General features: G+C 47.6%; 1 protein-coding gene across 1 annotated transcript; it reads right to left on the minus strand.

The window, feature by feature from the left end:
* NSFL1C (NSFL1 cofactor) lies at positions 1-25,783 on the minus strand. The gene is made up of 9 exons (XM_056107826.1): positions 25,624-25,783; positions 23,582-23,679; positions 14,831-14,905; positions 11,818-11,983; positions 11,122-11,214; positions 9,145-9,254; positions 8,642-8,779; positions 3,354-3,518; positions 1-1,716 (listed from the first exon to the last, which is right to left on the minus strand). Exons 1-9 carry the CDS (start codon positions 25,726-25,728, stop codon positions 1,554-1,556), a joined length of 1,113 nt encoding a protein of 370 aa, XP_055963801.1. The 5' UTR covers positions 25,729-25,783; the 3' UTR covers positions 1-1,553.
* Between the last annotated feature and the right edge of the window lie 679 nt (positions 25,784-26,462).

Below are 26,462 nucleotides of genomic sequence, written 5' to 3' on the forward strand. Positions count from 1 at the left end.
TCCTCATTCTGGTTTTTAATGGTCAAGGTGACAATAGTGTACAAAGTTTTTCCAGACCCACTTTTTAGTTTCCGTCAATACTTTCACCTGGAAGAAACGCTGTGGCAGATGCGGCAGGCTCCTGCCGGTTTGGGATCGGAAGCACCAAGCCACGTCCCTTTCGTGGGAGGGGTCTGGGGGAGACACCCCAGGCCCCGTCCCAGTTCTGGGTAGAAGTAGTGTTGGTTCTTGGCTCATCGCAGTGGGTGAAGCAGGAAAGAGAAAGTGACTGGTAATAACTGCTTGGAGAGAGGATTGAGGCACATTATGATTCAAGATCAGGAGATTCTGAGTCAGTGTTGGTTCTAAGTCTGTAGTTCACGTTAAACAGGGAGGTGGACAGGCTTCCTTCCATCCAAGACCCTAGTGATTCTCTTCTCCAAAACTTGCACAGAAAGCACACTTGAGAGTATGGTCTTTACCAGACTGGCATTACTTGCCTGAACTGTTCACAAATCAGAACTCAACTGGGCAGAAAACAATGGGGGCGGAATCTGCACACCAAAGCCATGCACTGATGCTATACTCACCCCTCCAAATGGACCCAGCAGACGCCTCTTACAGGTGCCACTGTGGTCGAAGGCATTTGTAACAAAGGGAACTCAGCCTTCAGTATCCGACTTTGCCATGCATTACTGGTGAATGGCTCAGTGACATTTGGACTCTGTCTATATTTCAGGCCAAGATATCCTGACTCTAACTCGTTTGGGTTGGTACAAGCTGCTTCCCAATGAAACTAATGCCCTATTAACTTCCTGGGAACACTCAGATCTCTGGACATGAAGTAGAGGCGGAAGCAGCGGGCACTCACCAGGGCGAGCAGTATGGTTGTAAGGGGAGCTAGGGCTGGGAAAGGAAGGAGTTAAAATCCCAACTGGCCAGGGCCTTGGACACCTGAACGGCCCCGAGTCTGAGTACACGAATGAATCATTTTTTATGTGAAGGAGAGGTCTATTATCTTGGTCTGACCTCACACTTTCGGAGACTCCAGCAAGAGTCTTGCCCTGGCAATAGAACTGTTCTTTCAGGAGACAGCGGCTACAAAGCCTCTTTCTAGGAGCTTCCCTCTTCCCTTCTCTATGAAGGCAGAAGAGTCCTCCCCCAGGCATCGTGGCGGTGGTGGGTGGGCATACGAGTGGGCGATGTTGTGTGCCACAAGCAATTTTCTGCAGAGTATGGAAGGAAGGCCCCTTCCCACAGGTCTTGGAGATAAATGATTTTATAGCAAGAACCTACTTCAGTGGGAGAGGTTCCATACAACATGCTGGTGATATTCCTTCAATTTTTTTGGTTGTTTTTATTATTTTCTTTAAAGTTCATTGATCGTCACAAAAACCCAGGAAATGCAACTAAAAAGAAAACAAATGTCCAACTGAGATCTAAGAACCCAGAGCTACGGAGGAGACGTGGCACTGGACTGCTGGGTGTGTGGGAGGGGTGGGGTGTGGTCCCCAGGGGGCAGCAGGCCGTGGGAGACACAGGAAGGAGGCGAGGCTGCCCACGGGGCCAGGCGGTTATGTTAACCGCTGTACAATGACGGCGTTGAGCAGGTTGGCGTCCTTCAGGGTCTGGTTCTCATCAGCTAGCTCTTTGTTCGGGAAGGTAGTCATGAGGACAAAGCTGGTGGCAGCCATGGCTGGCCGGGCATCTACGATGAAGAGCCGGATGTCGCTGATCCTGGTGAAGTGGGGGTGAATGAGGTGGTGAGCAATGCCCTCTGCTGCCAACCTCAGCCAGCGGCGGCTGCATCAGGCCCACCCTCAGTCTCCTCCCTGGCCCCGTGCTACACACAGAAGCCAGAATTCGCGTTCAGAAGTAGACTGGGTCCTATTTCTTTCCTTGCAGAAAACCCTTCCCAGTTTGTTTCCATTTTTCTTGGGATAGACACCAATATCCTTCCTGTGATTGCAAAGCCAAATCTGATGCTACCTCTGACTCATCTCCCACTTTAGTTCTTCACCAGGCCTCACTCTGTCCAGATTTGGGTCCCTCTTCCCAGTGGCTTCTCTGCCTGATCCCTTGCCTATAACCCTTATTAAATCTCAAACCAAAAGCTCGAAAGCCACCTCCTCTGGGCAGCCTTCCCCAAACTCCTGGGATCTACTTTCTTTACTTCCATGATACTGAATAAATTTGAGTAACACAATTCTAGATTAATGGAAAAGATCTTCCTGTAAACCATGAATAACAGATCACAGGAAGCACTCAGACATGAGAGTAGGATCTATGAATGAATGAAGGTCACTCGTTTGAGTACTGAGATTCCTGTTCTAGACACTGTGTCCCGAACCTGTCACTTACGGGTATGGATCACCTAAAAAAAGAGTAGTCTTCTCCTCTAAGATGCTTAAGGACAAGTGTCTTCCCATCACCAATCCTTACAATCTATACTGTCTCTAATTTGAATGCCTACGATGCAGCCTCAGACTTTCAGCGCGCATATCCCCGTCACTCGTATTCCACCTTCACTTGAAATGGGCTGTCCATTCAGGAGAGAGCTGACAGACTGAGTGAACTCAAAAGGCAAAGAACTCAAACCCCTGTTACGGACTGAACCCCTTAAATTCTGAGCACCTGAAGTGAAACTAAGGAACAAGAAATGTTTGAACAAAGCCTCTCTGTCCTAAGGCTTGTTTCACAGGTTTCTCCTTTAAAAGGAATCCTGAGCCATTCAGTGCCCCATGCCTTGATGGACCTTGTCTATGGTTGGTGAAATTTAGGTATGACTATGCTAGAGAGAGGACATGCCAAATATCTTTACTGGTGACAAGCAGTCTTCCTTACTAAACTTAATTATTCCACACTTCAGTTTCCTCATCTTTAAAATGTGAAAATATGAAAGAGTTGTTTTCACATAGAAAAGGAAATCCAAACTTCTCAAAAGCCAGACCTAGAAAAGACCTTATTAAGCTGAGTGGGTTTCAAAAGCCCCACGGAGAGGGAAGCAGGCTAGATAGGTACTATATTTCTTTCCCCTCTGTCAACCAAAACAGTTCAAATTTTATCAGTTCTGCACTTGGGCTTTTGCATGAACCAAGGCTCTGGGGGCTATTAACACCCGAAAAACCCAATCCTCTAATTTTATGTAAGAGGAATGAGGCTCACAGGAGCCAGACTGGACGAAATGGTGACTGGTCATACTTTAGAGAGAGAGGTGGGATGAAAGCCAAGACCTTAGACCCTCCTTCCCACTGTTTCCCCGGGAAGGCAGGCCTGCCGGTGTTCAGAAGAAAGAATAGCTCCCTAGCTCCCACCTACTATGGGGGTTTCTGGGACACTCCTAGAGGAGGCAGGTGGAATGCGTGCACAGGTACCTGTGGCTGTGGTTGAATTTCTGCACCAGTCTCCCGCCATCAGCAAGCCGTATTTGGATGTTTGTGGTAGGCTGTGACTCATCGATTACAATGGAAGAGCTGGCTTTGGCTTCGTTCTCTGCCTGTTGGGCTGGAGAGCTGGTATTCAACACCTGGGGAGCAGTGCTGAGGAGAGAGAGTCAGATTAAGGCATGTAGAGAAACAAAATCCCTAGCAGGGTGGAATCCTGGTTTCGGATTTTTACTGAATGGCTTCATCTAACTCTGGATTTGGTAACTTTTGATACAGTAAATGACCAGAGAGAGCCCAGCAGAATTTACCTCTAGCCCTCACTCCTGAGTAATCCTGAGCCCTCAGTCCCTTCTTCCTCAAGACTTCTCAATTAATTAAAACAGTCTTTGAAAGGAGGAAGTAGTAAATACAACAATCTCAGGCAGGAAAGATGCAATCCCAGGCTGGAGGATCAGTTAGATAAGGATGAACTTCAGCCTCAGTCCGAGGGCTGAGGGTGTGCTCGTCTGCAGCTACGGAGTACTGACACAACCTTAAAGTCACTGCCAAGGTGTAAGAAGGGAGCTTCAGACACTCCGTGATGAAGTCTTCAGACATTCCCCAGTGCAACCTCAATCACATGAATATTGCACACCCACATGCCAACTAACTGGAGGAGGCTGAGATTTTCTGAAGGCCGTAAATGCCCTGTATGGTTGGAACCGTACAATAAGAACAGGATGCTGTGTAGTCTGTGCTGTGTTTAAAGGTCATGCATGTCTTAGAATCAGAAAGAATCTGGGTTTGAATTCACCCTACCAGCTATGGTGGTGTTGGGCAATCTCTTCACTTCAACAAGGATAGAAAAGGGAGTTTTTTTTTTTGTTTTTGGGTCACCCCCCCCCCCCCCCCCCGGTATTGCATAGGGGTTACTCCTGGCTCATGCACTCAGGAATTACTCCCGGTGGTGCTTGGGGACCATATGGGATGCTGGGAATTGAACCCAGGTCGGCCGCTTGCAAGGCAAACGTCCTACCTGCTGTGCTAACGCTTCAGCCCAGACAAAGAATCTTTAATTAAAGTTACTACCCACTTGGCTTGGGTTCTGAGGATTAAATGGGAGAATTACATACAGCACTCAAGGTGGCTGACAAACAAGGAATGTACACAAGACTCCCAACCCGCCACCTCTTCCATTTGGAACCTTTACCTCACTCAGCCTTTCTCTTAACAGATACTGTGGTAGATCCCTATACAGAGAAGTCTTTAGATGAGAGCTCATCACCTGCCCCTTTAGATGAGAGCATCTAATTAGATCAAGTTCCCATATCTATTCCTTCCCTCTGGTCTTTAACCTAAAATGGTATTGTTAGCAAATCCAACAGGAAGTGTGTTCCCTAGAACTTGAGTCCTTTGAGATGATCTCCAGGAAAGTTTCAGAGTGTCATAGATTACATTAGCATCATCACAGGTCACTAGCACATTAAAATTCCTGAAGGATAATGTAGTGAAACACATTTATTCATCCAATGCCCTTTCTTTGTTTACGGGCGATACCCTGAAGAGCGTGGGGGGACCAGTGGCACTGGGAACCAAACTTGGGTTTTCTGCATTCAAAGCATGTGCTTAGTCTACTGAGCTCTCTGCCAGTTCACAATGTGCTTTTTACTGTTACACTTGTCAATCTCCTGCAGATAAAGTACTTCACGTAACCCAGAGCAAAGAAAAAACTGAAGAGTGATCGTATTTCTTTCTGAGAATGCAAAAAATATGGGCCTAGAGACTAGAGCTCAGAAGAGAATGTCGGCCACATTTATGTGCTATGAGAAACTTTAACACATCAGTCTGACTACAGCCTTGCTGCAGATGGGATTCAAATGTGGGCCAGATGTACAGATATATCCTATTATAGATCTGAAAAGATGTTGGAAATTAGTTTCATGGACCTTACAACTCTCCAGGCTATAGGCAGCCTGTCTCTCAACCATAAAAATTACAAGTATAGGACAGGTACTCACTGAAGCTCTTCCTTTTTTTGATATTTTTGTTTTTAGGCCACACCTGGTGGCACTCACGAGTTCTGTGTGGCTCTGTGCTCAGGGATCCTCCTGGCAGAGCTTGAGAGACCATATGGGTGTTGGGGACTGAACTCGGGTCTGACATGAGCAAGGCAAGCATGCTATCTGCTGTACTAATCCTGACCCTGAAGCTATTTTTCCTACCAGAAAGGGAACTCATTTTTAGTCGAGCCAAAAAGCAAGTCTGAATAAGTTATTCCAATGTAGGTGACTTGTCCATTCAGGTAAGGGTGAGGGCAGGAAGGAGGGAAAAATGGCTGAAGAATCACAACCTACTTTGTCTGGCAGGGAAAGGGTATGACATAATCTCAGTTAACTTACGTAATTATCCTCTGAGATCTTAATCTTATAGATGTGAAGACAGGAAGCAAGCTCTGGAGAGCAGTTTTTAAAATTTTAAAACCTTAACCAATGAACAAGTTTTCTCTATTTATACCCTATATGTTTCTAATAGCCATGATACATCAGGCTTTACTTTTGGAAAAGAATATTTATATTGAGTTTTTCTCACTGACTCCCAGAGAATCTGATTTGGTGATGGTGGGTGGGAGGGTATGGGTGTGTGCGTCCCAAGAAACGTTCAGGCGGTCAGCGCATTCCTGGATGGCCCATGAGGGCACAAGGCAGTGGTGCTGCTTGGGTCCTGAAGTGTCAGGAACCACTGGGGTCGTACCTAGTGACGCCCAGGAGGCCATGTAGTTATCAGGGTCAAACCGGGGCTGCAAGGCATGTACCATTTCTACAGCCACTCAATTTCCCTGTCTGTGAAAAAGGAATCCTATGCCTAGTTCCTCTTACTCATTTGAGGGTACATATAGTAGGCAATTCATTAAATGACAGCAATTATCAGGGAGATTCAGTGTGAAGGAACACCGTCTGGTGTCAGCTCTAATGGTTTCAAAATAAACAAGTGGTGCAACCTCCAGCAATTACTCAATTTTTGTGTTTCCATGCGTGACATAATGAACTATTATTACCAGAACTAGGTGAAATACTGTGTGCTGAAGGTCCAGCAAACGCCAGACTTTTCAGAAATCCTCTATAGGAGGAGGTAACGAAATACTTTCTTCCCAGCATAGCCTTCTGCATTAAGTTGGCATAAAAGCCTGATGTATGGATTTGCTACGTGGTTTCTGATTGCTTTCCTTATATGCATTCTAGAAATAAGGTTGACTGGGGAGACCTGATAAATATGGTACACTTTTACGAAGCTCCCATTATGGAGCTGGGTCGGATGTACGAGCATTTGATTTGGTGGTGGTACTTGGTTTATTCAGTCTTAAAGGTTGGGTAAAGAATTCTTCTCTTATATGTTACAGATGAGGAAACTGAGGCACAGTGGAATCAAGCATCTTGCCCCAAATCTCTATTTGGTTCAAGGTGGAACTGGAATATGATCCAAGCTGTTCTGGATCGTGCTATGTCCTAAACTCTTAAATTACTACACTCCTGCCAGGCCTAGAAGTCAGACAGACCCAGATCTGGATTACCCAAGACTCAGTTTACTTATCACTAATACGGGAGGGAGTTGATGAAAACCTTTCATAGCTGAAACAACAGTACCCTGCATATACCAGAAGCAGAAACAAACGTCTGTATTGTTATGCAAGAACACCTGAGACTCAATGCAGCATGGTGGGTAAGAACGGAGACCAAACTACCTGAACTATACTGACCAGCAGTGTGGCTCAGGACAAGACCAGGACAGGGAATAAAACAGGATTAAAGGTGGCAACCTATGGAACGCTCAATGAAGTGCTTACTTAACAGAAAGACACTCCGCTCATTACTATCATTCTTCAAGGTTCTAGCCCACTTAATATTTCCCTAAACCCTGCCTTCAAGTCCCTTGGAGACGTGAATGTCTTTCATTAGGGTTGCAGGGAGCAGGTCGCTCTTATCTGAGAGCAACTAATCTCTGAAGCCCTCAAGAAACATGAGGCCTGGAGGGGAACCTCGATACAAGGTCTCATGATTGTTGTTTGGGGCAAGACTCTCAATGAGCATTAGTTCCAAATGCTCCAATAACCGTGGATTAGAGATGCAGCAAAATGCATCTGTTTAAAGGTACCCACCGATGTCTGGTGCTTCCCAAGAACTACTAACACTTGACCATTTGGACTCCCAGAGCAGCTGGGTCATACGTAGCAGTGAGAGCAGTTCATCAGTCTCACTCAGACCAAGTCTGAATAACCAGCTGCTCATTTTCATCACTGTGGAAACAAACTGGGTACTAAGGTGTTTGTTTTCTCCCTCATAAAAAAATGATTGCAGCTTTGGTGAGCAGGCGGAGCTCACTCTGTCAAGTAGGAAACCCTCCCTCACGCGTACTTTTAACATTCACCACTCAAAATCGAGTAAATGTGGACTTGCCCAGATTTTCAGATTAGATCCCATCCAGATCAATGCATTGTAAGGACTGTACCTGTGGGGAGAGTCATTGTGTTCCGAGTGCCTCTCAATCCCCTTGGAAGCAAACTGACCAAAAGATTCTACAGCCTTAGTCAAAGCTGAGATCTGGGAAGCCTGTCTGTGTGTCAAGGGTGTAGTGGGAGAACCAATCAGATCCTATCAGCTGCTGGCAGTGGCAGAGGAATTAGGACAAAAAGATATAGGAAGTGATAGTGGAAGTGTCCAGGGAGGGACCAAGAAATAGGGGTGAGAGCTGCCACAATGGTGGAGCAGTAGCCCATTTTTGCCAGCGACATCCAGTAGACTCCCTGGGCCTTGAGTAGCACTCCTGTGAAGCTGGCTGACGGGAGCCGGGTTCCGCATGCCTGTGAATCATCACTCAGGTAACATGAACACACATGTCTGCTTTAGCTGAGTCATCCAGGGCACCCCTGCTCTCAATACGCTTGACTGAAAGCGGGTGTGTTTTCCTGATGGCTTGCTCTGCCTGCTCACTAGAGGGCACTGATCTCCGTGCTCCTCACAACAATAAAGGAGTGGGAAAGGACTATTATTAGTTCCATCATAATCATCAAACAGTTCTAGAACAGACACTTTAAGGTAACAAAGCTAGGAAAGTGAAAAGATTTTAAATTAACCTTAGGTGGTTAGTTAACACCTAAGCCCATGTTCTTCATACTTTTCCTGGGGGGGGGGGGGGAGGGAGGGAGGGGAAGAGAAGGATCTGGTAAGCAAGTAAAGAGCTACATAAAGTGACCAGGTCAGGCCAGGCTGAATGACAGCAGCACTCCTGCCTGTCCTCCTTACCTGCCCAGTTTCTGACCCTCGCCAGTGAACGCTTTGAAGGCTCCCTTGGGCTTCACAAAATCCTCATCCCGATGGTCCTCCATGTCCAAGTTCACCTGGCCTCCATGTGCTAACCTCCGCAGCTCTGCCGGCACCTCCCTGTGGGAGAAGACATAAAGCTGGGAGATAGGGCAGGACGGGAATGACAGCGATGGGGTAGGCAGAAGAAACTTCCCAGTTCCAACTGCGAAATCATTAAAGACCTTCACAGAGGGGTGGAAAGTCCTGTCTACCACGCCTGCTCCAGGTGAGGCCGAGACCTCTAGCTTACCTGTTCACTAAGCTCTATTCCAGGTCAAAGGCAAAATGGACATACACGATTCTGGGAGCAGATCTGAAAATCTCAATCTATGCTTCTGCTACTTAAAATATTTTGCTTCTCAAATTATAAACATCTAGATCAGCTTCTTTCCCACCAGTCACCGTGTTCAACAGTATGAGGAAACCGGGAAGGCTTTGCTCACCCTCTGCGGATAGACTCCAGAAACTGGGCATTGGCCGGGTCTTGGTAGCTTCGGAGTTCGCCATTATCCAGGCTGAACCCGCTCTTCCAGAGTTTCAGCACAACATGAACCTGGGACAGGAGGCAAGCCATTCAAACATGGCCAGAAACGTGGCAAGCATGGCAATATAAAACTGGAAATGAACACTATGAACCTGCAAGTTAGCAGATTGTCCCTATTTGAGAGTCATTATTAAATACACACAGGAATCTGGTGCACAAGTACATCAAAAACCAATAAAATCAATATGAACCCGAAGTCGAGAAGGTGCTATGGAGCAGATTAAGAGCTTGGACTTTAAGCAGTCCTAGGGTTGTGTCTAGACTGCCATTCTCTAGCTAAGTAAGTGACCTGATCAAAGCTCTACAGGGCTGGCAGTGAGTTTGGCATGTAGGTCCTAGGCAACTCAACTGCCACAGTGAATTTACTCAAGACTATTTTGCACCCATTTAAAGTATTATCTTGGGGCTAGAGATAACAGCACTGCAGGGAGGGCACTTGTCTTCACATGCCCAACCTGGGTTCAATACCTGGCACCAGATATGGTCTCCATCACTGCCAAGAGAGATCCTTGAGCAGACTCAGGAAATACATCCTGAACATACTTGGGTGTGCCTCCTCTCCCCCTTTTCCTTTCTGGGTTACACCCAAATATGCTTAAGGCTCACCCCTACTTCGGTGCTTATGAATCACTACTGGTGTGTGCTTGGGGGACCACATGAGGGTGCTGGGGATTGAACCTTGGTCTGCTGTGTGCAAGCAAGCGCTTACCTGCTGTACTATCTCTATGGCTTCCCCCCAAATTACCTAAAATTTCTGCTCACGACTTTCTAAAAACACACTCACAGAAAAGGGTCCAGAAGAGTGTTTCTCAACACTTTTGTTTATTTCCTGTGCATCTTGCCCCCAGTTCCACCAGTTGGTCCCCGACTTTTGTACTGTGACCCCCCTCCCCCATTTATACGTATTTCTCCTGTGGCCCCTTGGAATCCTGGAGACCATAGGGGACCATAGGCCCCTGGTTGAGAAACACTGAACACGAAAACGGAAAAACAACCTAGCAATGCTGCTACCTCGGATGGATAGGATAGTACTTTTTTTTCTGCTTGACTTTATTTTGGAATTAAAAACTAAAATGATTAGGGATTTTGATCCCTGGCATCCCCGACACTCCCCGGAGTATCACCAGAAATAAGTCCAGCGTGCAGAGCCAGGAGTAACCCCTGAGCATTCCTGGGTGTGGCCCCAAACCAAAACTGATTAAAAACAAATACGTTATAGAAACTAAGTCTCTCTCTCTTTTTTTTTTCTTCGTTTTGAGCCCAAACCCCTAGAGTGCTAGGGTTACTCCTGATTATGTGCTCAGGAATCATGCCGGGTGGTGGCTTAGGGGATCCTATGTGGTGCTGGGGGAACAAACCCAGGTCAGCTACATGTGGTGTACTTTTACTCCAGCCCAGACACTAAGTCTTAAGGATATATAAAAATATTTACTAAGGAACATATCCCGGAACACACAACGATCAATGTAGAATAGGATCACATTTCATGCATTTAATGGAGGGAGGACCCTTATGCACCTGGTGAGGTAGGGGGCGGGAGGACTAGACAAGAGCAAGTTCGATTTTACTGAAGTTGTAGTTCAGGCCTTCTGGTGATCTGAATAAGTTCTTTAGTCATGCCCATACCTCCAGAGAACCCCAGACTCTAGGTCCCTCTGCCTGGGCTCCATAGACAACAACAAAAACGTCCCCTGGGCCCCTCCCTACCTGCTTCTGAGGTAAGCCTTTCTTCTGTCTGTGGACAGCGGCAAGGGCAGTACCTCTGCAGACTTCCCTCTCCGAGGCTGTCCGTTCATACCTAACACGTGACCAATCCCTCCCAACTGACAGCAGATGAGGACAGTAGCAGCACTAAGGGGAGGAGACGCTCACTCACATCCTGGCCAGAATGCCGCCTCCTCTCTCCAGCCACATAGGCAGACTCTTCCTCCGGTGCAGCCCCGAGGCGGTAGCCACCCCCTGCAAAAGGCTGGGAAAAAAGACAAGATCAAAAAACACTTGAGGGTGCGTGTGCAAGATCATCGACACAGATAATGATGCAGTTCAAATATGTTAACCAGCATATACATTCTCTGGGCACCAAATTCAGAGCTGTAAGGTATGGCAGGGCAAATGGCAGGTAATACAGGTAAATAAATTCAATAGCCAGAACTGAGATGAGAATGGGGCAGGGCTGGTTCCTGGTTAAAGGCAACAGTCACTATGGAGCTCTTACTGGCCATGCGGGAATCAGAGCCATGCAGGAATCTGAGTGCAGGGAACAGAAGACTTTTAATTTTTCCAAGACAAAAATCCAGATTTTCTGCAAAATAGGTGGCTGCTAATTAAACAAAATGAAGCAAAACATTGAGTAAGCCAAACTGGACAGACCAAACAGAACATGTGAGTAGGACACAATTTGAGACCACAGGCCATACGTTTAAAAACTTTGCCACAAATCTTGATTTTGTTAACCGTTAAGAGAAATTCACGGCTCTTCTACACAGGAGACCAAGCAAGTGCAGGAAAACAAAAACAAGGACCAATCCAGTCACGACAGAAACAAGGGCCTCTTCTCCCCCTCCGTGCTCACTCTTGGTTTACTGGTCTCTCCAGGGCTCTTGGTCACTCGCTCCACAGCCACTGCTCCATGTTCCTTGGCACCTTTAAAAAGATCATCCACCAGCTCGTTGGGACTTTTCTTCCTGGGAGGGCCAACAATCTGCTGTCCGCTTCTCTCTGAGCCCCCGGCATAAAACCTGCGCAGAAAACATACATCTAACACCGAAAGCACTTAGAAGACAAGACTAGAGCATGCTCCAGGCTCTGGGCGAGATGCTCGGCACACTGGGGTGAACGGAACAATGCCCATGTTGAAGGAACTTACTGTCGATGGGGACACATGTAAGGAGGCAGGCAGGCAATAAAGCAGTGTGAGCAGCAAGAGAAGTCAGTAAGTGGTGCTCTGGGAACATGAGCTGGGGAAGACAGTCAAGGCTTCCTAGAAGGGTGTCTTCCGGGCTGAGTCTTGAAGATGAGGATGAACTTATTAGGTGAAGAAATCAGGGGAGGGCATTCCGGGCATGCACGGTAGCATGTCAGCTCTGCAGAGTCCCGACTGAGTATGATTATCCGTTTGGTGGCCAGCACCTCTCCAGGAGCCGGCGCTACGGCCAGTCAGCAGGAGCTATCACTAGCAGCTCTGGGTTAATGGCAGCAGTGGGGCAATTAGTACAAGCAGCTAGGCTCCAGTGTTGGCGTAGCTGCCGAGTGACCCAGGGCAAGCAAGTACATTGCCCGGAACCTCACTTTTCCTGTCTTTGAAATGGAAGGGAAGGACCACATGCCCTACCTACCTGCTCCTTAAGTCAGGGCCGTGAGGTTCAAATCAGCAGATGTATGCAAAAGAACAAGCACAGAGTAATGCACACAGGTGAGGACGTGTGACACAACACAGAGAGCTCACCCAATCCTCACTGCATCTTGCCAGTCTCGTGACAAACACTGGGGAACTGAAAGGGCGGGGGAGGGGGGCGCTTTAGAGAAGATCAGAAGTACAAAAACTAGCCCCAGGCAAGCCACACCAGGGTTGCCATGGACCGAGCATGGCAGGAGATTAAGTTGGCACCTCTAAACCTGGGTCTGAAAACCTCCCAACAGTCATAGCCTGACCTGCTGCCTCCTTATCACTACTAGTTACACAAGTATCAGTGGCACCTTGTGAGTGGGGAGAACCGGGAACCTATAAAAATGAGTTTCAGCTTTTAATTTCCTAGGGAATGCAAGGCAAAGTTGTAGGTCTTGGTAAGGACAACAGCACCAATGTCGCATGTCAGATCTAAACTGCTGGGCCAAAAAAGGAAGGTTATTGCCTGGAGGATAAGACAGGAGAGGAGTAGAAAGAGGAACAAGTCTTTTAGGGGTTGCGCATTCACACTTGTGCATTTCACTAAGTATAAAATCCTGAAAATAACATTTAGTCTTGAACCCTGAGTGTACCTAACCAGAAGGTTCTGTGGCAGAATAAAGTTTACTACAAGATGAAAACTGATTAAAGTACAAGATGTCATTTCTCAGTCTTCTTCGCAGAGTGACCATGATGAGGTAACTGAATTTCCATTATGGTTATTATACAAGATAACTTGGGGATGTCTGACAGACCGAAGCAGACCTTCTAGAGAACAAAACCCACTAAATGAGGCTATAGCAAATTCATCCTCCTTCACTCCAGGTAAATGAAGTTCTGTTCACAGACTGTAAAGTCTTTCTTTTAAAGAAATCTCAAAACCTAAGTAAACAGCCTGTAATCAAGCACCTTAAAAACATGCCCTGGAGAGAGAGTACAGGGGTTAAGATGCATGCCTTGGATGCAGCCAACTCTGGTTAGACATCCGGCATTGCATATGTTCTTCCACGCACCATCAGAAGTGACCCTTGTGCACAGGTAGAGTACGTGGCCTAACCCACATATTCAAGCCCTTCAAAATTTCACACACTTCAAAAAGATATGCTCAGACCCTTGACCTGCATTTTAATTTCTAGAAACTGTAATTTGAAATGAAGTAGATAACTAGAATAAAAATGATGCTCACAGCACTACTATTTCCAGTGGCAAAGCCCAGAAACAATTTTAATGTTGGACGTACGTATGGATCATAATTAGCCACTGAAAATGCTCATGAACAAATTCAATGACATGAGAAATGTTTAAGATGAAACATCAATGCAACAGAAGACACAAAAGTGATCTGACTTCATATGAACAAAATACAATCTAGGCTTTTTTACCCTCTGGAGAAGCCCCCATGTTCCACTCTTAAATACCCCCCTCCACCCCCATGTTAAATGTCTTTCAATGAAACAATTTTACTTCATTAAAAAGGTAAAAACAAGCAAAAAATAAAAACAAACTAAAAATATGTTTTAGTTTGTTTTTGATACACAACATCAATACTAAATAAAAATGTCAAAACAGTATCTGTAGTTACCATTTATCACAACTATTTTTATTTACTATAGTGAAAACTAAAATTACCCGACATGGCAAAAGGTTAAAAATCAAACATACTTGGGGGAACATACATTTTATTGTTTGTACTTATTCTGCCTTTAAACATTTTATTATGGATATATCACTTTTCAATCAAAAAGCTCTTAAGAAATAGAGCCAGAGAGATAGTACAGACGGCAGGGCACTTGCCTTGCATTGGATGACTTGGGTTTAATCCCTGGCATGCCAAACGGTTCCCTGAACTTGCCAGGGTGTGCCTCTCCAACCACAAAAAGAAATAATGATATTGGGTTACTTTTGAGTTGTGGAATTATGAATGACTTGTTCTTAGTTGTTTTTCCTTTCCCCAATAATGTCCAGTAAAGACAGATTTTTTTAAATAACTGAAAAATCAAAACAAACAAAAACCATAAAACAACCAAGAACAGTAACAAGGATCATTTAAAAGTGGGAGCGGGAAACTGCTCCTAATATATGACAAGCGCAAAAACCCCCAGTGGTAATCGCTAATGATGACTGAGCTCATTTAAGCCCTATACATGGTTTACATACTGTCCTACACTCTATGCCCACACCTGCCCCACCAAAGACTCACCTCTGGCCTTCTTCCTCTTCCTCATCCTCATCTTGGTCATGAATGAGGTCTCTGAAGGATGTCACCCTATTATCGCTGAAGATACAAAAAAAGCAAACCAACCTCAGGGCGAGTTACAAAGTTAAGTCTTATCATTAGCACCTAAGGTGTTGAGAACACTGGGGGTCAGAATTTTTTGGGTGGGGAAGGAAGAGGATTTCTAGGAAAAAGGTCAGGCAAAACAAAGTGGCATATTTTTAAGGTCACAGAGGAATAAGTTAGAAAGTACTGCAGTAAAGCTGGTGAAATTTCATTAATATTCTGCTGGAGAAGGAAGAAATGGTTACACTTGTTCTGCTTTAAAAACTTACTACTGAGATTACTTTCATCATAACATTTTTTTCTGTAGGGCAGAGGTTTGGGCCACACCCAGTCAGGCTCAGGCTCAGGCTCAAGGGTTATTCTTGGCTCTGTGTTCAGGAGTGACGCCTGGTGGTGTTGGGGATTTGAACAAAACTGAGGTCAGTAGTATGCAAGCCAAGAGCCTCATTTCCTGTATGATCTCTCTAGCCCTTCACCATACAATTTCTTTGTTTTTAGGTGACCACCTGCAGCTATGTCCTGAACTTACTCCTGGCTCTGAGTTCACGGGTCACTTCTGGGGTTGCTTAGAGAACCATATGGGGTATGGGAGATCGAACACAGATCAGCTGCATGAAAGGCAAGCACCCTGCCCACTGCTTTATTTTTCCGGCCATACAATTATTAAGAGCTGAGATAAAATGCCGGTGTAGCACCCTGGCCAGTAAGACAATTGTTCAGTACTGCAGGGGGGCTGACACTCGAGCAAAGGGATGTATGGGAGCCAGAGCCTCCTGTTCTGTGTAGTGGGTGAACAACATGAAAGGTTTCCTAGAAAAAAATGTGGCCGGTCTGGACAGCCAAACAGAGGAAGGGCTGTGTGATCATAAGGAGTTCTATCTCCTTACAATTGTTAGAAGGGCATCACAGGAGCAGGTCATACAAATACACAGAGGGGAAGAAGTAAATACTGGAGCAGTGTTTCCCAAAGTGGGCCACACAGGGGTGCTGAAAGATTCAGTGGGTACTACAGTAGCACTGCAGCAACTGACTCATAATTTTTTTCCCCCCTGAAAAGGGCATAATAGGTCAAGGAAAACAGATTTGGGACTAGCATTGGTCAAAGGACAAGAAACCAAGAAGAAGAAATAAAATAAGGATGGCAGTGGAGGGCTTCTGTATGCTTCCGGTTGCAGTTCAAACAAGAAGAGGTTATCAGTGTTTAGGGTAAAAAAGCAGATCTGTATGGGGATGGGGCACTAAAATTGGGTGTGAGAACAGTGAACTCTCTCCTCCAATATTGTCTTCCACTGCCACTTTTCCCTGTAGTTTAAATGTATTCTCAAGGTAAAATTTTATATTTGGCAGGGAGTGTGTTTTAGGTGGGGGCAGTCTCACAGGTGGTGCTCTGGGACCCTTGGTGCAATCCTAGAGATTCTTAGTTGGTTGTTCAATGCTACTGTCCAGGGATGCGGTGCTACCTGGGTCACTTGGTGCTGGGGACCCCAGGGTCATACCTGGTGGTGCTCAGGGCCCTACAGAACCAGACCCAGTGATGCCTGAGAGGCTCTGTGGTGTCAGGGATTGAAACTCAGCTGTAGTCTCCTGGTCCCAAGGACTAATATTAGCTTTTTTTTTTTTTTGCTTCTTTTTTTTTGGGGGGGGGGGGTCAAACCCAGCGATGCACAGGGGTTACTCTTGGCTCTGTACTCAGGAATTACCCCTGGCGGTGCTCAGGGGACCATATGGGATGCTGGGAATCAAACCCAGGTCGACTGCATGCAAGGCAAATGCCCTACCCGCTGTGCTACTGCTCCAGTCCCTAATCCTAGCTTTTTAAGGATCATGAGATCAACATTTTGACTTTTGTACCAAACCCAGGGACACAACAGGGTAGGTGCTCAGAGGCTACTTCTGGAAGCCTGAGGGGACAAGACTTGCAGGAAGAAGGCCAAACCTGGGCCTCCTGCATGCAAAGCATGCACTTCAGCCCAACAGGTTCTCTCTCTGAAATACATATTTTTATTTATATACTTCCCTGAAATACGTATTTTATAATCCCCTTCCACCCTCACCTCCCCCAGTATTTCTTAGGCGGGAAAAAGGAGCTTTGTAATACCAGGAGAAGAAGGTAACAAAGATTTAGAGAGGCCAGACAGAAAAAGTGTGGTCTGCAAGAAAGGAAGTCGCCCAGTTCAATTTTGAAGAAATATTTCAGGATGCCAATTGGTGTGCAAAGGAAACTCTGAAGTTCTATCTACTGGAAATAAGAGCAAAGACCAATCGATCCAACAAATCCATTCCTTGCTTGAGTTACCTAACAGGAACCTCTTGGGTATTCCATGATCTTTCTATGACATGGTTCAAAAGGACCCAAGTAATAAGATCTGTACCTATGCCTTGAAAGGTAATTTCCAGGGGCAGCTTTCCATGAATGATCAGTCTAAGATCTACAGAGAGAAAACACACACTCTCTGTGATAAGCATCTATGAATACACACAGGTACACTTTCTTGAGCCAACAGCCTCATCTGACTATGGTTTGATTCTTTCCCCTAAAGTTCCTAATCAGATTATGACTCTCAGCAGACTCCAATGCCCACCTCTTTGGTTCTGACCCCCAAACCTGCTCTTGGGCATGTTAATGACGTTCTGTAAGGCTGCACCAACCAAAAAGGCTATCTGTGGGGCTAGAGCAATAGTACAGCAGGTAGAGCATTTGCCTTGCATGCGGCTGACCCAGGTTCGATTCCCTGCATCCCATATGGTACCCAGAGCACCGCCAGGAGTGATTCCTGAGTGCATGTACCAGGAATAACTCCTCCCCCCCCCAAATAAAAAGTGAAGAGTAAGAGTACCGAGGCATACAAAGTCCTTTAAATGATTTGGTTCATTTTCCACCATTAATTTTGAACAGTAACTCAAAGTGGCCTTTGAATCGGGAGCCCCACCTGTGAAAACTGTAGCTTCTCAATCAGAAACTCAAGTTCCAATGACCCTGTTCTATGGAGTCCTCCAAGTAATTATTTGGGTTGTTTCTGCGCCATACCCAGGTCTGCTTAGGGAACCAGGTGAGGGTTCCTGCATAAAAAAGCGCTAGCCCCCTGAGTATCTCCCTGGCCCCATTTTCAAATAATTCTTATATACGCTCAAGTTTCAACACTGCTGCTCCAAAGCACAACCTAGTCATGTTGGGGTCATTACCAATTCTGAACAATTCATTCTCTCATCTCCACAAATAAGCAAAGGCTCTCAGAAATGCCAATTTCTCAGTATTAAAACTCCATCTCCTAGGTTATCCTGGCACTCTGAAGTGGCACAAAAGTCTGATATCTTGCCAGATACTTTTCTGTGGGGACAGAAAAGTTGATTTGTACTGAGATATGTACAGTACAGACCTCTAGTCACATGTGGCGATGGATCATCTGAAACATGATTAATGAGAGATAGTACTGCAAGGAGAGAATTTGCCTTGCATGCGGCTGACCTGGGTTTGATCCCAGGCACCCCATATGGTTCCAAGCTCCAGTATCCCTGAGCACCACTGCGTGTGGCCCCAAAACAAAAGGGAAAAGTAACATTAAGAAATAGACCAAATTTTGTCTGAGTTTAAGCAAATGAAATTGCCATTGAAGCTAGTAATGATCATCTTGAGTTCTATCATTTTAAATAGTCAGAGAAAGCCCCTGAAATTTTAAGCAAGCATGGTGTTGGAAGTGGTGGAAGCAGCTTTGGAACAGACCCAACTTGATGTTCAATCGGCCCTCCCAGCAGCTGCGAGTCACTCAATTCTTCTAAGACTCGCCTGAGAAATGATGAGTGTCCAATCTACCACTTTAGCTGGCCAGGCATAGATAACCTCAGGTGAAAACAACTGGCAGGGCTAGACAGATGGGAGGCAGTCCTTCTATGATCCCTCCCATTTTCAGGAATATAAAATTTACTTAGGAAAGGAAAATTAAGTTAAATATGGGAAGGGGAGTTCACAAAGAAGGCACATGGATATGGGTCAAAGTGAGAATTATAGCTGTGACTGGAATTGAGAAATAGACCATGGTTATGTGGCCTAGGTTGGGGTTCAGAATATGCTGAACAGAAAAGGTGCGGATAAAGTTAAACCAGAAGGACATACAAGTTTTGTATAAGCACATAATTAGAATGGGCTTGTCTTGTTAAGTGAGAGGCCTGAGACAGCCCCCATCCGCCACCCCGACAATCAGTTTGATCGGAACAGATTTAAGATCAGGGCGACTTCTGAATCTTGTGGACCTTGAAAGATCAGGAGAGGTAGGTACTACATCATTCTGGTTGAGCTGGATGCTGGAAGCAGAAACAGAGCTGTGGCGAAAGCCTTGTTTTACTGGCTGCGTGATCCTGGGAATGTGCTCAGTTTGTGTCTTCACCTATGCCATGGAGACAATGACAGTACCAACTCGCCAGAGGTTTAGTGGGATTTTCCATGATGGCTTAACCCGTGCCTAGCACCTACTAGTGCCCAATAAAGGGTGGTTTGTTGAGTTTAGACTTGTTCTGATAGCAATGGCTAACCTTTTGTGGGCCAAAGCATTTTGAGCATCTGATAAAAACAAAACAAAACAAAACAAAAAAAAAAACAACCACGATGCTGTTGTAGATTGCTGTGTCATTCCCATCCTCACTAGAAAACATACAGCATTCTCTCATGTTTCTCCCTACACTATCAGGTAACTTTTACACCTCCTAATCACCATTCCATAGATTCTGCCTAAGGGCGCAGGATTTCTGTTTTAAGACATCCCCCACTCCCCATTCTACAGTTAGAGGAACTCACTAAGTGTTGTTCCCGGGAGGCTGTGATGACTTGAGGGTATTTGAGAAGAGGAACACGGGGAATGGAGGGAAGCCAGGAGCAGAATGGGTTTCTTGTAACAGGCCAAAGAGCGGGAAAGGCAGAAGATCTCACACAGAATTTCCCTTAAGTGCTAGGGCAGGTTTGGCCTGAGAATGCAGCGTGTTGTGGACAAGCATGATGATGAAATAAACTGTGCTTTCCCTTTCCCTTTGTCTTCACATAAGCCAGACCAAGTTCTGACTTAGCTTAAACACAGACGCAGAGCCAGGTCATTATGTGTGAATGTGTGCCTAGTCTTTTACTCTCGATATTAGTATTAAACTGTTTTCTTGTTTCTTTTAGTCTATTTTTAAATATATGCACTTTTAGAATGAGACAGAAAATATTTAAAAAATGACAACAGGAGCTCAAGAGCTAGTACAGTGGGTAGGGTGCCACGCCGTCAATGGTGTCGCCCGCGTAGCAACCTGCTAAGGTGACCTGGGCCTGGCCCAGGTCCCGCGGGAAAGGGAGGTTCGCGACCTTTGGGTCTATGCCTCCGGCGCCCCCTTTTTCTTATCCTGCTTTGTGTGCTTCTGTGGCACTTTGGTATGTGGCTCTTCTGCATCCCGGATGGAGTTTATAATGGTTGCCTGCCAATTTTACTTATAAGTTAGGTATTTAGAATTAATAGGTAGAAGCTTTGTAGTTATAGTTTGCTTTTAATCATTGTGAAATCTGTAGGAAACTAAGGAGATGTTAGGTTCGACAAAGGTCAGGAGTCATAGTGAAACCAAACAATAACAGGAGCCAGAAAAACCGCCAAATATTGTGGCTGAAACAATTAGATCCTTAGCATACAGTACAGCCCTTAATTTCAAGCAAGGATGCCTAACATAAAAGAAAACAATAAGCTACCATATGAGAGAATGAGGGACATTGTGAAACCTCTATCCCCCCATACAAAAACTGGTCTAAGCACATACATCCTGGAGTTTATTAACAGAAAAACAAAGTGTTGCAAACCAATATATGGGAAGGTCCGAGACCCTTCCTGGATTGTGATGTGTGGTTAAGACCCTGTCAGATGAAAACAAAAGTTGCTGAAGAAAAACAATGATAGAGAACTCTGTAAACAGGGGAACCATGGTTAGACATTAAATCCTGTGTAATCACTGTAAAGAATTCATAGGTAAATGTTTTGTCCTAATTTGAAGCAGGAAGTGTATTAAGAAAGTGTTTTTGTCCCTCGATATTTTTTGGAATATGTCACCAATAAGTGACCACGATATGATGTAATGTCCGATTGTATTCTGGCCCTTTGTCCTATGATTTTGCCTTGACTGTATAAAAAAGGAACTCTGTGCTCAGTAAAATCGCAGCAGCACTCAACCTCACTTGTGTTGGTGTCTGTCTGTCATCGCCGAATCTCCTGCTTTCCTGTAAACCTTCTCCCACGTCCCTCAGCCTGGTGGTTCCCGACCGAGCCAGTCTGTGGCAGTAGGGTGCTTGCCTTGCCTGTGGTAACCCGGGTTTGATCCCCAGCACCTCTTATGGTGCCGCAAGTCCCTCCAGGAGTGATTCCTGAACGCAGAGCCAGGAGTAAGTCCTAGTACCACCAGGTCACTGTCACTGTCACTGTCCTCCCGTTGTTCATTGATTTGCTCGAGCGGGCCCAGTAACGTCTCCATTGGAGACTTTTGTTGTTACTGTGTTTGGCATATCGAATACATCACGGGTAGCTTGCCAGGCTCTGCCGTGCGGGCGAGATACTCTCGGTAGCTTGCCGGGCTCTCCGAGAAGGGCGGAGGAATCAAACTCGGGTTGGCCATGTTGGCTGCGTGCAAGACAAATGCCCTACTGCTGTGCTATCACTCTAGCCAGGTATGGTCCAAAAATGAAAATAATGACAAAGACAATAGCAGCTAACATGTACTATGTTCTATGTGCTTTGTAAGAATTAACTCACATAAACACCCACGTGGTAGACAGTATTATTTCTATTTGGCAGGAAGGGAAAACTGACAGGCTGAGATATTAAGATATTTAAGGCCACAAAATTCCAAAGTGGCAGAACTGGAATTTAAATCCAGGCCGTCAGGCTCTCAGGCCCTTGCTCTTTATGTCATTAACAGGATTTTCAGACTACTAGAAAAAGAGAAGCACTGAATATGTGATTGACACCAGAAGCTAAGCTTCCGTTTCTCCTGTATTTCTGACAGGCCAACAACTCAACCTGGAGTGGCCGTGAGAGAGTCACATCTCAGGAAATCAGTGTCTCTACCAGCGGTTTCAAAGTCCTCTCCTTTAGGATAACATCCCAGGCCTTGATGTCCTGATGTGCTACCAGTGACATCTGACAGGCTTCTCAAAGGGAGGAAACATATTAACAGGGGCGAGGGTGGAAGACAGATGAGGGTTGGGGGACAGATGCCAAGCAGTAGAGGGCCATGTGGTGCCACGTATCAAACTCAGGGCCTTCTACCACGGAAGTCACCTTTTTGGCCCCAGGAAACTTAAAGAGGCCCTCAGAGAAAGAGGATTTACCACTTCACCAACAAAGAAACATTCTCTATTATGAACTCCAACTCCAGCAAATTTTTCTCATGAAAATGTGGACAGGACAGGAGAACCTGCACGGAGGGGGGCTCTGGGGAAACCCACCTGCAGGAAGAGGCCTTGTCTGGGCCTGAAGGGCAGCACTGCCCCATCCTGCAGATCACTTTCCCACACTGTTGAGCCCACCACCCTCCTTTCAGGAAAAAGCAAAAGACCAGATAACCTACTCAGCACCTGCCTGGAAATCTACCTTTTGTGAGACACACCCAAGCCCCCCTCCTGTCCCCCGTCTTGTTCCAATGTCCCCCAAGGTACAGTATAGCTTCTGCTGGGAAACAATGGTCCATTCTGGGAACCCGGAAGCCAATTAAGAGGACAGAAGAGGAATGGATAAGGAGCCACAAAGGTTGACACCATTTTACCTAGCACGCTGTTCTTATCAATTTGGGAAAGGGTGAGTAACAGAGACTTCTTTTTAAAGTACTTGTTGTGGGTGCCACACCCAGCGGTGCTATGTAGAGCAGGGAAATGAGCCCAGGACCCTGCACCTCCACGGCATGTGCTCTAATTATGGGAGCCACAGTCTCTGCCCTTCAAAACTCTTTTTTTTTTTGATGGGCATCTCTGGCAACGCTCAGGGATCACTCCTGGTGGTATATGGGGGACCATATAAGATATCAAGGATTGAGCCTGGGTCAGCTGCATGCAAGGCAAGCACCCTGCCCGCTGTACTATATCTCCAGCCCCGATCCCCCCAAAGCTCTTAATAGTATAACGGGCATCATAAAATTAAAACAAACAAACAAAACAACCTCTGGATTAATTTTTAACATCTGCAGTGTTGCTGAAGTCCTTTGGCTTTTATTTTAAAAACTTCTAGAGGACTGGAGAGATAGTACAGTGGGCAGTGTGCTTGCCTTGCATTCCACATGGTCCCCAATGCACCACTGGAAATAATTCCTAAGTTCGGAGCCAGAAGTAAGCCCTGTGTATCACTAGGTGTGGCAAAAAAAGCCCCCAAAAAACCCCCAAAACACCCACAAACCCCCAAAACAAATCAACAAAAAACAACTTCTAGAGATAGAGGCATTTCCTCAAATTTGTTAAATAAAAGACACAAATACCTCCAAAGTATGCTGTGTGAATTGGATCACAAACCACCCTCAGAAACTGGCGTAATAAAGGAATGAACTGCAAAGAGCTGCTACCCACCAGCCGTCAAACTCACTCAAACCCACAAGTCAGCATCCCTAGACCCGAACCCTCAAGTCAGACAACGCTGCTCCTCACTGCTGGAAGCAATAATTCACACTGACCCTTACCTGGGAGCTGTGCCCCTGGACACGGAACTGGGGGCTGCCTGTGAAATGGTCACAATGTCTTCATCCCCTCCATCCTCATAAAAGCTTGCTAGGGCGATCTGAAACAGAAAGGCAGTGACTTGGGATCCTTAAACAGGCCTTTATCTCACACAACCCCTTGGAGCACAGAAGGAAGAAGACCCAAATATGTGTCCCACATTCACAAGGCAGTCTATATCCAGGACCCAAAGAAAAAGAGACCAGAAGGCCACAGTCTCAATTATTACATCTTCATAGCAGCTGAATTCTACCTAGTGAGAAAGGCCAAAAAGGCAGGAAGAACAGATCAGACGGACATATTCCTCACTCTCATTTATTGGGAAATGCATTCCAGTAAAAGCACACATTTACTGAGGTGCATGCTGTTCTGAGTGTAACTCTACGCGTTTTAACTCATTGCTCCCTTTAGAGAATGTTATCTCTTAAGTACTACATTTTCCTATTGACACAGAAGCACTGAGAAGTTAAGAAAATTGCTCAGAGGCACACAGTTCAGGAATGGGGTCAGGTTTGGAGTTTTTTGATTTTTGGGCCACACCCATGCAGTGCTCAAGATTTACTCCAGATAGGCTGGGAGAACCCCCAGAGATGCTGGGGACTGAACTTGGGTCTGTCCTGTGCAAGGCAAGCACCCGACCCGCTGTACTATCGCTCCAGCCCCTGAGTGGAGTCAGATTTGATCCTAGGCAGTCAGCTTGTCCCTTCCTCTTAGATCTGATGTGATGACAGCCAGGAGTCAGGGCTGTGAGTTCAGTCCAAGAGCTCTTATTATTTTTTTGTTGTTGTTCCCGAGGCCTAGTTTCCAGTCTTGTTAAAGGGCACAAGAGTCCCATCAACGTCGTGCCATGGATAAGACCTTTTTTACATGCACGAACCGTCATGTCTGCATTCCAGAAATGAAGGTTTGTGTGTGTGTGTGGGGGGGGGGGGGGGAGCGGTGGCTGGAGCGACAGTACAGCGGGTAGGGGGTTTGCCCTGCACAGCAGGTTTGCAGCAGACGTGGGTTCGATCCCCAGCATCCCATGATTCCCCCGAGCACTGCCAGGCGTAATTCCTGAGTGCAGAGGCAGGAGGAATCCCTGGGCATCATCGGGTGTGACCCAAAAAGCCAAAAAAAAAAAAAAAATTCCCCAAAAACCCACCAACCCAGAAATAAAGGTGGGGCTCCTCTAGCCACCGGTGGCCACGTGCTTCTCTCTCGCTCCACGGAGAGGTAGCTACTGGTCACTAACCCTGCACAAAGACCTAAGAAACCCCACTGTCGGGAGCGATGCAATGCAAAGGCCGGGGTTCCCGTCGGGAAGGCAGCACAGGGCAGGCGCCTCACTGAGCACCCAGGACCTGGCCTGGAGGGGCTGGGCCCCGCCTGAGGACAAACGATGCCACAGGCACGAGCCTCAGTTTCCCTTCCTGCTGAGTAGGGGGGGCGGCTGGGGCTGCCGGGCGGCCTGAATGGCACCTGCGACCCCTGCCAGGTTTCCAGGTGGACACTGGGCTCCCCCCCGGGGGCGGGTGGGGGGTTGGTACCCGGGGCCTCTTTCATCTCGGACTCTTGGGAAGGCGCCCCAAACGGCGCAAGTGGCACATCGAAGGTGTGTGTAGGTGTGTGGGGGGGGGACAACCCAGACCTGCCTGGGCACGGGTGGGGGAGGGGGTGCGGGGGTGCCACCGCCCAGCCCGCGACCCTGCCGGGCCTCATCCCCGCGGGGTGGGGCGGGGCGGGGGCGGGGCGCGCCGCAGCTCGGGCGGACCGGGGTGGGGTGGGGGGTCCCCGGGCCAGGCCCCCGCCGGCTACCCGAGGCCCGGCTGCCTCGGCGGACGGCGGGGGGCGGGGGTTCCGGGCCGGTGCGGCCGGACCGGGGCGGGGTCCCGGGGGCCGGGCCGGCTCGGGCCTCGCCGGGCGGGATGACGCTGCGCTTCGGGCCCCCCGCGGCCCCGCGCCCCCCAGTCCCCGCCCGCCGCCGCCGCCGCCGCCGCCGCCACCGCCCGCCACGCGGGGCTACCTGCAGGTCCCAGCCGGCCGACTCGAGGAAGAAGCGGGCCCGGTCCTCCTCGGTGCCCGTCACCGCCACGAACTCCCTCAGCGCGTCCTGCCGCTCGGCCGCCATCTTCGTCCCGTGCAGCGCCCAAACCGCTCCGGCCGCCGCCGCCGCTGCCGCCGCCGCGTTCCGCCCGCCGCCTCACCCCACCCCCCCCACCCCCCCCCTCCCCGGCGCGGTGCCGCCCCGAAAAACCTCCGTGCGGGAAACGCCGCCCGGAGCGCGCGCCCCCCGCCGGCTGCGCCCGGAACTGCAGCGCGGCGGCGGGACGCGCCCGGGAGGAAGGCGCGGGCGGCCACCGCGGGCGAGGCTCGGGGCTCCCAGCTCCCACTCGGACTGCGAGGCTGCACGAAGCTCGCGGAGCCGGGGAGCCTCCAACGGCGCTCCTGCCCGCCTGCAGGCGCCCCATGCAGCAACAGCCCTGCACGGCTTCTGGCTCTGCATCCACCGTGCGGTTGGGCTCGTTTGTTTGTGGGACAGCCCTGCACGGTGTCTGGCTCCCCGTCTGCCGTGCAGTTTGGCTTGTTTGTGCACAGGGTTCAGACCTAGCTCTGCGCTCAGGAATCCCCTTCCTGGGAGACTCAGGGGGGCCTTCTGGGATGGAACCCGGGTCCGCCTCCTGCAAGGCAAGCGTCCTCCCCGCTGTCCCATCAGTCCGGCCTGAATGTCCAGTCTTGCTGACGGGCAAAGAGGCCTGGCCTGAGGCCCCAAGACTACCTACTGTGCCCAGAGTATACATCTTATCTCCTGGGCTTCTTCTGCTACAGGTACCACGTCGTCCATCTGGAGGATCCTAGAAGGCA

The sequence above is a fragment of the Sorex fumeus genome, unplaced genomic scaffold, assembly GCF_029834395.1.
Source record: "Sorex fumeus unplaced genomic scaffold, SorFum_2.1 ptg000178l, whole genome shotgun sequence".
Taxonomy (NCBI): domain Eukaryota; kingdom Metazoa; phylum Chordata; class Mammalia; order Eulipotyphla; family Soricidae; genus Sorex; species Sorex fumeus.

Coding starts and splice junctions, on each gene's coding strand:
- NSFL1C (XM_056107826.1), bottom strand. CDS start 25,728: ATGGCGGCCGAGCGGCAGGACGCGCTGAGGGAGTTCGTGGCGGTGACG. Junction 23,680..25,623: donor CGGCCGGCTGGGACCTGCAG/GTAGCCCCGCGT, acceptor TTTCTGTTTCAG/ATCGCCCTAGCAAGCTTTTA. Junction 14,906..23,581: donor TCCAGGGGCACAGCTCCCAG/GTAAGGGTCAGT, acceptor TTGTATCTTCAG/CGATAATAGGGTGACATCCT.